At 39.1% G+C, this 12,038-nt stretch overlaps 1 protein-coding gene across 8 annotated transcripts in view; it reads left to right on the top strand.

The window, feature by feature from the left end:
- Positions 1-12,038, top strand: part of Rhot1 (ras homolog family member T1) — a 79,566-nt gene that overhangs the window by 26,450 nt on the left and 41,078 nt on the right. For all 8 annotated transcript variants that reach the window (XM_048366468.1, XM_048366462.1, XM_048366466.1 and 5 more), the window contains exons 5-9: positions 694-747; positions 1,339-1,391; positions 7,377-7,485; positions 8,476-8,577; positions 11,572-11,670. In XM_048366468.1, the coding sequence (XP_048222425.1) occupies positions 694-747; positions 1,339-1,391; positions 7,377-7,485; positions 8,476-8,577; positions 11,572-11,670 (417 nt within the window). The remainder of the gene's footprint in view (positions 1-693; positions 748-1,338; positions 1,392-7,376; positions 7,486-8,475; positions 8,578-11,571; positions 11,671-12,038) is intronic.

Genomic DNA, 12,038 nt, shown 5'->3' on the forward strand with positions numbered 1-12,038 from the left:
TTTTTTTGTTGTTGTTGTTTGTTTTTTTGCCAGTCCTGGAGCTTGAACTCAGAGCCCCTCCTTTCTAGGCAGGTGTTCTACCACTTGTTCAGGGCCTCTAGCCCTGAGCATTGTGCGTGCGTGCGTGCATGCATGTGTGTGTGTGTGTGTGTTCTTTAAATGGTCCCTAAGGCTTCCATTAAAAGGATGAACTTTGTCCCAGTAGGTCTTTCTTCATTGTCAGAATGAGTCGTCTCAGTTGATCTGATCCTATGTTGATATCACCCTCTTCAAAACAATTTTAATGGGTTTCATTATTCTGTTTGCATACATGTATATCAATTACTTTGATCATATCCACACAGATGTGCTCGTATGTACATACATGAGTCCATGCATACACATGCACCTGTTGAGTATGTTTTTGTTTTTTTTTCTGTAAATTCTTGGGAATATTTTCCTCTAATAGCTAAAGTTTGCTTTCTTCTTCCAGTTTTTTTTTTGGCCTTTTTATTTTTGGTAGTGGGGACCAAACCCAGGATGTTGCACTTGTTAGGCAAGTACTTTGCCACTAAGCTCATCTCAGTTTCTCTCTCTTCCCTTTCCCCAATATTTTTCTTCTTTTGGTCATAAAATATTAACTGGTTGCTAATCGAATGCTACTGTTTATATTTTATTGTTTAAATGTCATTAATTTGTTAATTTTTCTTCTAGGCAAATGTTATCTGCATAGTTTATGCTGTAAACAATAAACATTCTATTGATAAGGTATGAATGTATAACTTTTTTTACCCCACTGTATTTAGTAAAATTTCTATGAGGTATTTTTTTCTGCTTTTCTTTTTTGGTTGTGGGTTTCCTTCTTGGTTTGGTGGACTTGTTTTGTGATTTTTGTTGTTTTTTGTTTTTTTGGTGCTGGCACTGAGGCTTACACTCTGGGCCTGAACACTGTCTCTCAGCTTTTTCTGCTGAAGGTTGGTGATCCACCACTTGAGCCATACCTCCACCTCCAGCTTTTTGCTGGCTTATTGGAGATGAAAGAATCTTATACTTTTCTGCCCTGGGTGGCTTTGAACCATGATTCTCAGATCTCAGCCTCCTAAATTGCTAGGATTATAGGTGTGAGCCACCGGTGCCCAACTGGTTTAAAGTTTGAGACATAACCTAATTATGTAGCCCAGGGTGGGCTTGTACTTGTGGGCTTGAACTTGTGATACTTCTGCTCCAGCCTTCTAGTGCTACCCGCCACTCCTCGCATCGATGGGGCACTTTGAAAGTTGTTATTCAGTTTAGAAATTTAGGCACAAAATGCTTTTCTGGTAAGCATCATTGTTTAGCTCTTACTAATTTTCATTTTAGGTTACAAGTCGATGGATTCCTCTCATAAATGAAAGAACAGACAAAGACAGCAGGTATATATATATATATTTCTCTCAAACTGCATTATAAAATTTCAAACTTACAGGGAAGTTGTAAGAAACAATAATAAACATCTATAAATTCTTCACTTAGATCCACCAGTTGTTAACATTTTGCATATCTGTATTGTCAGTTTATCTCTCTGGTCACTCACCTCCATAAAATTCATACACCTTTTGAAGCAGTAAATACATTTGAAAGCAAAGCAGAAACAAAAAACAAACAAAACAACCAGCTCTGGAACCGTAAATAGATTAGTTTGATAATGTAACATTTCTATTTCACAAAGTGCTACTTGGAAAGTCTCCATTTTAGGGCTGTCTTTGTCCTTTGTCTCCATTCTATAGTGTATCCTTGCCCTTTCTTTTCTTCTTTTTTTTTTTTGCCAGGCCTAGGGCTTGAACTCAGGGCCTGAGAACTGTCCCTGGCTTCTTTTTGCTCAAGGCTAGCCCTCTACCTCTTGAGCCACAACACCACTTTTTCTGTATATGTGGTGCTGAGGAATCAAACCCAGGGCTTCATGCATGCTAGGCAAGCACTCTACCACTAAGCCACATTCCCAGCCCTCCTTGCCCTTTCTTGAGTTGCCCCTTTGATGAAGTTATTGATTACTCATCATGTGAGCAGTTGTCCTTGATCCCATTCACTTGTATTTTTTTGGCCAGTCCTGGGCCTGAGCGCTGTCCCTGGCCTCTTCTTGCTCAAGGCTAGCACTCTGCCATTTGAGCCACAGCGCCCCCTCTGGCCATTTTCCATATATGTGGTGCTGGGGAATCAAACTGAGAGCTTCATGTGTAGGAGGCAAGGACTCTTGCCACTAGGCCATACTCCCAGCCCTTCACTTGGTTTATGTCAGAGCATAATCCTTGAAAACGATTAACAACCTTTGAAATTTGTTTCACCACTTCTGAGCTCTCATATTCATTTGATTTCCAAGACTTCATTTAATTTCCTTATCTGAAAGTTGGAATGTAGTACTAATTGTTTTGGCTATGTGTGGTTATGTTGAGAATCAAATGAAATAATATATAATAAGCACTTTACAAGTTATCTTTTAAAAAAAATCTCTGAAGATTTTCATTTAGGAATTCCTGCAGGGTGATTTCCTTGTAATTCTTTGGAAGATATAAAAGTGATAGGGAATGAGGGGCTGGGGATATGGCCTAGTGGCAAGAGTGCCTGCCTCATATACATGAGGCCCTGGGTTCGATTCCCCAGCACCACATATACAGAAAATGGCCAGAAGTGGCGCTGTGGCTCAAGTGGCAGAGTGCTAGCCTTGAGCAAAAAAGAAGCCAGGGACAGTGCTCAGGCCCCGAGTCCAAGCCCCAGGACTGGCAAAAAAAAAAAAAAAAGTGATAGGGAATGATCTATATTTTTCTGAGCTGAATAGTAGTTCTATGCATAAATGTTTTAAATTTTAATTCTAAATGAAAGTATAATGTTTGTTGTTTAATTGGACATAGTTATTTATAAAGTACTTGAAGTTTTTTAAATGTTAGGAAAGTCTGGGGATGGGAGAGAAAACTGGGAGAGAGCAAGGGAAAGGGTGACATTAAAAGAAATGTATTCATTACCTGACTTATGTAACTGAAACCCCTCAGTACATCACCTTTATAATAACAATAAAAAAGAAAAAATAAATGTTAGGAACATGAAATTAATTCACTGTGTATAGTTTATTTTAATTGTACACACCTAGCCTAGATTTTTTAGATTTCCCTTTTAGTTGAGTGTTTTTGTGCTTTGAAACTTTGAAGATTTGGTTCTAAACATATATCTTAAATATTTATGGAAGAGTTATTTTGTGACTAAGATGGCATCATATGTGCCTTACAGCTCCTTTTTATACTATATTTTAAACTTTTTGGTGAATTGCTGACAAGGTAGACAGCACAGAATGAATCTCTCAAGTGATTCTGTCCAATGCATTAGCCTCTAGTCATTTGTAGCAATTTAACCTGAGGTAAAATAAAACTAAAGTTTTGCGTCATCTAACACACTTAGCCATGAATCAGGAAGTAGGTGTAGTGGTTACAGTAAAGGATGGTGCATATAAAGAATATTCCCATCCCTATAGAACGTAACATGTATTGGATAGACTGCCTTGAAAAGTTTGCCTTGGATAGCATCCACATGCTAATTGTGTATTGAAAGCAGTAAGAGGTTCCACAACATGCCATTTGCTCTTGTTTGAGTCATTTCTAGGAGATATACTTCAGAGAAGGCACTTTTGCCAAGATCTATCAAGCAGTTTGGGCCACTGGATTAAGCATTTGGCTTTATATCTCAGCTTCCTAAATAGAAAGTAGCTACATATTCTGTTATTCTCTGTGACTGTTTTGGACCATTGTCACAATGGTTCTTTTTTTTTTTTTTTTTTGGCCAGCCCTGGGGCTTGGACACAGGGCCTGAGCACTGTCCCTGGCTTCTTCTTGCTCAAGGCTAGCACTCTGCCACTTGAGCCACAGCGCCACTTTTGGCCATTTTCTGTATATGTGGTGCTGGGGAATCGAACCCAGGGCCTCATGTATACGAGGCAAGCACTCTTGCCACTAGGCCATATCCCCAGCCCCTGTCACAATGGTTCTTAGTGATAGTTGCCTATTGCTGTCACCTGATGTAGTTTCAAAAAATATATGGATGCTTTCATCTCAGCCTGGAACTTGAGAATATATAACTTTGGAATGAGATTTGGACATGTAGATGTTTTTTAAGCTCTATAAGTTACTCTGATGTATATCTGTGGTTGTCAACCACTATTTTTTGGAAATCCTCCTGGCTCTGTTAGAAATCTGTATTTGAGCAATGTAGTGGATCAGTCCTTTTAAGTATAGTGGTCACACCAGGAGGATGAACCTAATACTGCAGAAACTTAATGTTTCTGAAGGAATCTGGAGTCCAGTAAGATAATCTGCTTTACTTCTAAACTGTCTTAAGGATTCACAAGTAACAGTTCTCCACTAGGCTGATTTTATATTGTTTTGTTTTGTTTGCCAATAGTGGAGCTTGAACTCAGGGCCTGAGCACTATCCCTGGATTCTTTTTGCTCAAGGCTAGCACTCTACCACTTGAGCCACAGTGCCACTTCTGGCTTTTTCCATATATGTGGTGCTGAGGAATTGAACCCAAGGCTTCATGTATACGAGGCAAGCACTCTACCACTAGGCCATATTCCCAGCCCTTAGGCTGGTTTTAGATAACCCATTTAGATTGTCCATAGGCCTCTTAGATTTAACTTGTCTAAAATCAAATCCTTAATACTCTGTCTTCTCCCCCACCAAGAAACAAGACAGAACTCCTCAATCTTGTCTTATAAGATCTACCCATTTTTTCTAGCCACGATTTTGTGTGTATGTGTGCGCACGCGCGTGTGCATGTGTGTGTATGTGTATTCATTCCCCTTCCCTTTCAGTGCTAGCAATTACATCCAGGGGTTTGTACATGCTAGACAAGCACTCTGCAACTGAACTATACTCCCAATCCTATATTTTTAATTCTCAAATTCTTTTTTTTTCAAATTTTTATTATCAAACTGATGTACAGAGAGGTTACAGTTTCATACGTTAGGCATTGGATACCTTACTTGTACTGTTTGTTATCTCGTCCCTCATACCCCCCTCCCTCCTCCCCCTTTCCCTTTCCTCCCATGAGGTGTTCAGTTTTCTCAAATTTTTTATATAGTCTATCCATTCTGTTTCTAAAATATAACTCAAATATAAATATTTCCAACTTAATTTTCACTTCTCTAATCCAGTTCACCACATTAATCCATTCTCCCTCAATCTTGCTCTTGTTCTTTCTTGTTCACTTTCATTCTCATATTGGAGTGTGACCTTAAGGCCTACCAAACTGAGTCACATTACTAGCCTTTTTTTGCTTTAGTTATTTTTTGTATAAAGTCTCAGAATTTTTCCCAGCACAGACCTTGAATTGTAGTCCTCCCTATCTATACTTTGTATATAGCTGGAGTCATTAGGCATTTGCTCCTGAACCCATCCAAGAGCTTTTCTTGAAAAAAAAAATCACGCATTTAAGAATATACGGCTGTACGGAAAAAAAAGAAAAGAAAAGAAGAAGAAGAAAATATATGGCTGGGTACCCATGGCTCACACTTGTAATCCTAGCTACTCTAGGAGGCTGCAACCTGAGGATCATGGTTTGAATCCAGTCCTGGCAGGAAAGTCTGTGGAGTCACTTAGCTCCACTAAACTACTAAAAGAGCCAAAAGTAGAGCTGTGGCTCAAGTGGTAGAGCACTAGCCTTGAACACAAGAAGCTCATGTAAAGCTCTTAAGCCTTGAGTTTAAGCACCAGGACCAGGACCAAAAAAGAATATATGGAGAAAGTTCTGCACTGGTGGTTCACACCTATAATCCTAGCTACTCAGGAGGCTGAGATCTAAGGATCTCAGTTTGAAGTTCACTCAGGCAAGAACATCTGTGAGACTCTTATCTCCATTTAACTGGCAAAAAAGCCTGAAATTGAAATGTGGCTCAGAGTGCTAACCTTGAGCAAAACAAATTCAGGGACAGCACCCAGGTCTTCAGTTCAAACCACAGGACCAGTGCCCACATACACAAAAAAGTATATAAAGAATATATAGAGATATATAGAGAGAATAGTGTATGTATTTCTATATATCTTGTCAGCCAGCTTCACAATGATCTTACAGTTCATCTGGTTTAGTCATTACCTCCCCCATGGAGCCTTTTTTTTTTAATTGTCAAGGTGATGTATAGAGGGGTTATAGTTACACGTGTTACATAAGGTAGTGAGTACATTTCTTGTCAAACTTGTTACCTCCTCCCTGAGCCTTTTGTGTGTGTGTGTGTGTGTGTGTGTGTGTGCTGGTTCTGGTCTTGAACTGTCCCTGCTTCTGAGTGTTTTGGTAGTTAATTGGCGATAAGAATCTAATAGGCTTTCTTGCCTGGGCTGGCTTCAAACTGTGATCCTCAGATCTCAGCCTCCTGAGTAGCTAGGATATACAGGTATGAGCCATGGTGCCCAGCCCATGGGGCCATTTTGAAACAAACTGAGACATTTAATCAAGCTGTAAATATTTCACTATGTATCCCTAAAATGTATTCATGTCCCTGCTTGTAACCTTTCAATGCTTCCCATTCACACTAACAGTAAAACTCATATTCCTTACTGCAACTTGTAAATGGTTATGTATTTTGTCTTTGATTCTCCATTCCTTTATCATAATTCTTTCCTGATGCTTAGTACTCTCAACTCTGGCATTTTTCCCCTGTTATTTAGCCCCACCTGATGTTCTTTTGATATGGAGCTTTTGGAAATGCTGTCCCTTCTGAGCCAGCTCTTCCCTGTTCCTCACATGGCAAATTCCATCTTGTCCTTCAATTTTTTACTAAAAAGCCACCTTCTAAAGAGAAGTCTTTCCTTGATTGCTATTTATAATTAGCTTCCTCCCATTACTTTGTGGTCCCCTATGGAGTTCTTTCGTAGTACTGAGTTAGAAATTGTTTATATTTGTTTATTTTTTGGTTTTCTTTATTGGATGGGGAGAACTTTTCTCTGTCATGAGTCCTTGTCTGAGTGTGTAGGGTTTTTTTTGGGGGGGAAGGGGGCAGTCATGGGCCTTGGACTCAGGGCTTGAGCACTGTCCCTGGCTTCTTTTCGGTCAAGGAAAGCACTCTATCACTTGAGCCACAGTGCCACTTCTGGCCATTTTTATATATATGCGGGGTTGGGGAATCGAACCCAGGGCTTCATGTATACAAGGCAAGCACTCTTGCCACTAGGCCATATTCCCAGCCCTGAGTGTGTAGTTATAATAAGTACTTTGTAAGTATGTTTTTGAATGTATTAATGAACCTCTTTCACTAGAGCATTTGAGATTTGAATAAAGCAGAGGCTTTATGTTGGGGAGATTGAAGTTAGAATGGATTAAGATATAAATTAAAATGTAAGTCTAATGTTTTACTTTCCTTATTGCAACTTACCCTATTTCAGGCTGCCTTTAATACTAGTTGGGAACAAATCTGATTTGGTGGAGTACAGTAGCATGGAGACCATCCTTCCTATTATGAACCAATATACGGAAATAGAAACATGTGTGGAGGTATGTCTCATTATTTGATGTGGAAATTTAATGTTGGCAAATTTTTACTAACTTGAAGTTCTGATTAGGAGAGGGGGATGATGTGGGATGCAACAAATTTTCTGTTCCTTGTGAAGTCATGTGAATCAAATAACAGAAGACTTATAGCTGGCTTCTAAACTTTTTCTAGTGATTTTTAAAGAAAAATGCATTTTTCAGGTTATTAATGGAATCTTATTTATATTGATAATTTAAAATGTTTTTGAGGACAGGCACTGGTGCCTCACACCTCTAATCCTAGCTACTCAGGAGGCTGAGATCTGAGGATTGCTGTTCAAAGCCAGCCTGGGCAGAGAAGTCCCTGTGAGATCCTCATTTCCAATTAATCACTCAAAAACTGGAAGTGGCACTGTGGCTCAAGTAGTAGAGTGTTTACTTTGAGCACAAAGAGGCTCAGGGATAGTGTCCAGGCCCTTAGTTCAGTTCCCATAACCAACAACAAAAAAGTGTTTTTGAGGCCCCGTACGGGTGGCTCATGGTTCAAAGCCAGTCCAGATAGGAAAGTCAGTGAGACTCTCCAATTAACCATCAGAAAACTGGAAATGGAGCTGTGGCTCAAAGTGATAGAGCATTATCCTTGAGCAAAAAAAGTTCAGGCAGAGTGCCCAGGGCCTAAGTTCAAGCCCCATGACTGACCAAAATAAGAAAAAGAAAAAAAAATGTTTTGAGCTGGATGCTGGTGACTCACACCTATAATCCTAGCTGAGATCTGAGGAACACAGTTTAAAGCTAGCTTGGGCAGGAAGTCTGTGAGACTCTTACCTCCATTTAACTACCAGAAAACTGGAAGTGGCACTGTGGCTCAAAAGTGGTAGAGCACTAACCTTGAGTGAAAAAGCTCAGGGATAATGCCTAGGCCCTGAGTTCAAGCTCCATAACTCACCAAAAGAAAAGCTTTTGTCTCTCATAGTTCATTTCAGAATATAAAATTTAAAACTCTTTCTTTTTCAGTGTTCTGCAAAAAACCTGAAGAATATATCAGAGCTCTTTTACTATGCACAGAAAGCTGTTCTTCATCCTACAGGACCTTTGTACTGCCCAGAGGAAAAGGAGGTAATCCATTTCTGTTTCTAGAGGACTGTATAGAGGAGAAACTCTAGTATGCTAGTGAGCTGTAGTAAACCAAGTGTCTTTGTACAACTACTGAAATTGAAATGTATTGCTTATTGTTACATTTTTCTGGGCACTTCAACGACATTTACAGTAAATACCCAGAATGTTTTCTAGGTTAATTATTATTTCAGGAGGTTCTACTAAAACAAACAGAATTGATAACAGTAAAAACAAACACCTCAAGAACTTAGCTAATAGTCTCTACTTGTATAGTTTCTTGACCCAGGTATAATATATAATTCAACTTGAATATACGTGTGTGTGTGTGTGTGTGTGTGTGTGTTTATGTGCATGTATGCATATGTTGGTCTTGAGCCTTGAAGGTAGGGCCTGGATGCTGCCCCTGAGCTTTTGTGCTTAAGGCTAGAGCTTTACCCCCTGAGCTACAGCTCCACTTTTGGCTTTTTTTTTTGCTAGTCATTGTGCTTGAACTCATGGCCTGGGCACTGTCCCTGAGCCTCTGGCTCTGGCTAGTGCTCTACTATTTGAAGCACAGTGCTACTTCCAGCCTTTTCTATTTATTTGGTACTGAGGAATCGAACCTGGGGGCTTAATGCCTTCTAGGCAGGAACTCTGCCACTGAGCCACATTCCCAGCTACCTACTTCTGGCTTTTTGGGGGGAAGTAGTTTATTGGAGATAAGAGTCTTATGGACTTTTATGCCCAGGCTGGCTTTGAACTGCGATCCTTCCTGCAATCTCAGTCTCCTCAGTAGCCAGGATTACAGGTATGAGCCATTGATGCCCGGTTCCTTTTTTTGTTGTTTTATAGCTAAGAAAACAATTTCTTACTAAAATACCTGAAATTTAACAAAAATTTTCCATAGACCTGAAATTGATTGAATTTTTAAATATAACTCACATAAAAATAATTTGTCCCTTTCAAGTGTGTATTTCAGTGAAGAGTGGATTTTTTAGTTGACAGAGCATAAGTGTGTGTGTGTGTGTGTGTGTGTATGAGATCAGCCTTCAATTTTAGCATCAAAGGCAAAGAAAATTTCCATAGTGTATAGTCATTAACTGTAAACCTCCAACGGGAACTGATTAATCTGCAGTGTAATGACATGTTAAATGGCAAGTACCAAGAAAAGAATAAAAATAAAATGCCGTCCAAGTAATGAATTTGCTCCATTAAAAACCACATCTATGGATAGGTATCCATACTGAGTGTAGATTTATATAAAAAGACATTTTTCAAAAAGAAAGGCTCATTACAGATCACCATTAACATATGAACATTTTTATGGTCACCAATTCTGACTTTAAGTTCCAGTTAAGCAAAACATTATCCCTGCAAAAAGAATTCGACTAGTGCAAAACAAAAATCTTAGTACTACTGTATATTTAACTTTGTCAATGAAAACATAGAACTTTAAATTTTTCCTTTGCTATATAGTTCTTGATTCTGCTCAGTTATCTTCCTTCTTCCTGGCTTGTTATTCCTTTGTTAAGATGCTTTTTTCCCTGTTTGTTTGTGTGTGTGTGTGTGTGTGTGTGCGTGTGTGTGTGTGTGTTTTGTTTGTTTCAGTGCTGCAGATCAAATCCAAGGTTTTGTACATTAGAAAATGTTCTATCAATGGACTATATTCTAGCTCTAATATACTTTTTTTTGGGAAGGGGGCAGTCCTGGATGCTTGAACTCAGGGCCTGAGCACTGTCTCTGGCTTCTTTTTGCTCAAGGTTGGCACTCTACCAATTGAGCCACAGCTCCACTTCCGGCTATTTCTGTTTATGTGGTGCTGAGGAATAGAACCCAGGGCTTCATGCAAACTAGGCAAGCACTCTACAGTCAAGCCACATTCCTAGCCCCTCTAATATACTCTAAATTCAGTATTTTCTGTATTGTTTTGTCATAAATGTCTCTAGGTATATTGCTAGAAACTCATCCCATCCTGATCCTGCATGGTGCTGTATTTTATTTTATTTTTACATTTTTATTTTTTGCCAGTCCTGGGGCTCAAACTCAGGGCCTGGGAACTGTCCCTGAGCTGCTTTTTTGCTCAAAGCTAGCACTCTACCACTTGAGTCACAGTGCCACTTCCGGCCTTTTCTGTTTATGTGGTACTGAGGAATAGAACCCAAGGCTTCATTCATGTTAGGCAAGTCTCTACCACTAAGCCACATTTCCAACCCAATGCTCTATTTTATAAACAAATTTGCAAAGTACTTTCATTTCCTAGGATTTTACCTCTGAAGCCTTATCCTAGTAGTACATTAAAGTCCCCTCTTCCTCTGGTTTCTGTTAATCATTTGCTGCTCTGTTCTCAGCCCTATTATTAGCTCTACTAATCTGCTAATCTCTGGTTTTTCCCTCTGACTCACAAGAGTAAGATATTTTTAGGTGTTCCTGCTTAATAGGTAAAATGTTCAACTTTTAGACTTTACATTGTTTTATACATGTACAAGTTTGAGCCACTAGCACCTGGATTGGCAGTTAACTCTTTAAAATCACATTAAAGGTGAGTGCTGGTGGCTTATGCCTGTAATCCTAGCTGCTCAGGAGGCTGAGATCTGAGGACTGTGATTCAAAGCTTGGCTGTTTAGAAAAGTCCGTGAAACTCCATCTGTAAGTAGCCAGTGGAAAACCAGAAGTCATGGCTCAAGTGGTAGAATGCCAACTATGAGCAAAAAAGCCAAATGAGAGTGGAAGGCACTGAGTTCAGTTGCCAGTATCAGGGGGAAAAATCACATTAAGGCCAATTGTGGTAGCACATGACTTTCTTTGGGAGGAAGATTGAAAGTTTGAGGCCATCCTATGTTACATAATCAATGAGACCCTGCCTCAGGAATTTGAGGAGCAGTACATTTTTTATTGAAGTTTGAAATGTAGTCAGGCAAGATTATTCAAGTCTGTAATCGTAACTACTTGGGAGGAGGGGATCATTTAAGTCTTACTTTAATTAAAACAATTATTTCTTTTCTTGATATTTTGTAGATGAAACCAGCCTGTATAAAGGCTCTTACTCGTATATTTAAAATATCTGATCAGGATAATGATGGTACTCTCAATGATGCTGAACTCAACTTCTTTCAGGTAGCTTTCTTTATTTGTGTATCTTTTTCTTTCTTTGCTAATAATAAAAGCTATAAAAGCTTATCTTAACCAAGAGTATGTTTGTCTTTTTTATGGAAAACTACTACATGAAACTAAGCCTTTGTTTAGGATATAAAAACTCTTATGGCTAGGAAGTAAGAAGACTGATAATTTCACAATGGTTGTATTAAAGATAACTTGAAAGTTTTTATCTCAATCACTTTGCTTTTTTGGCTTTGTGTAACATAGCTTTACAAATAGCCTGTTGACAAACAATACCAGTAATTGGAAGTTTCTTTTTTTCTAAGTATGACATGCTGGGCTGGGAATGTGGGTTAGTGGGGTAGTGGGTAGTGGGTTAGTGGGTT

This window comes from Perognathus longimembris, chromosome 17, assembly GCF_023159225.1.
Source record: "Perognathus longimembris pacificus isolate PPM17 chromosome 17, ASM2315922v1, whole genome shotgun sequence".
In the NCBI taxonomy this organism is placed as follows: domain Eukaryota; kingdom Metazoa; phylum Chordata; class Mammalia; order Rodentia; family Heteromyidae; genus Perognathus; species Perognathus longimembris.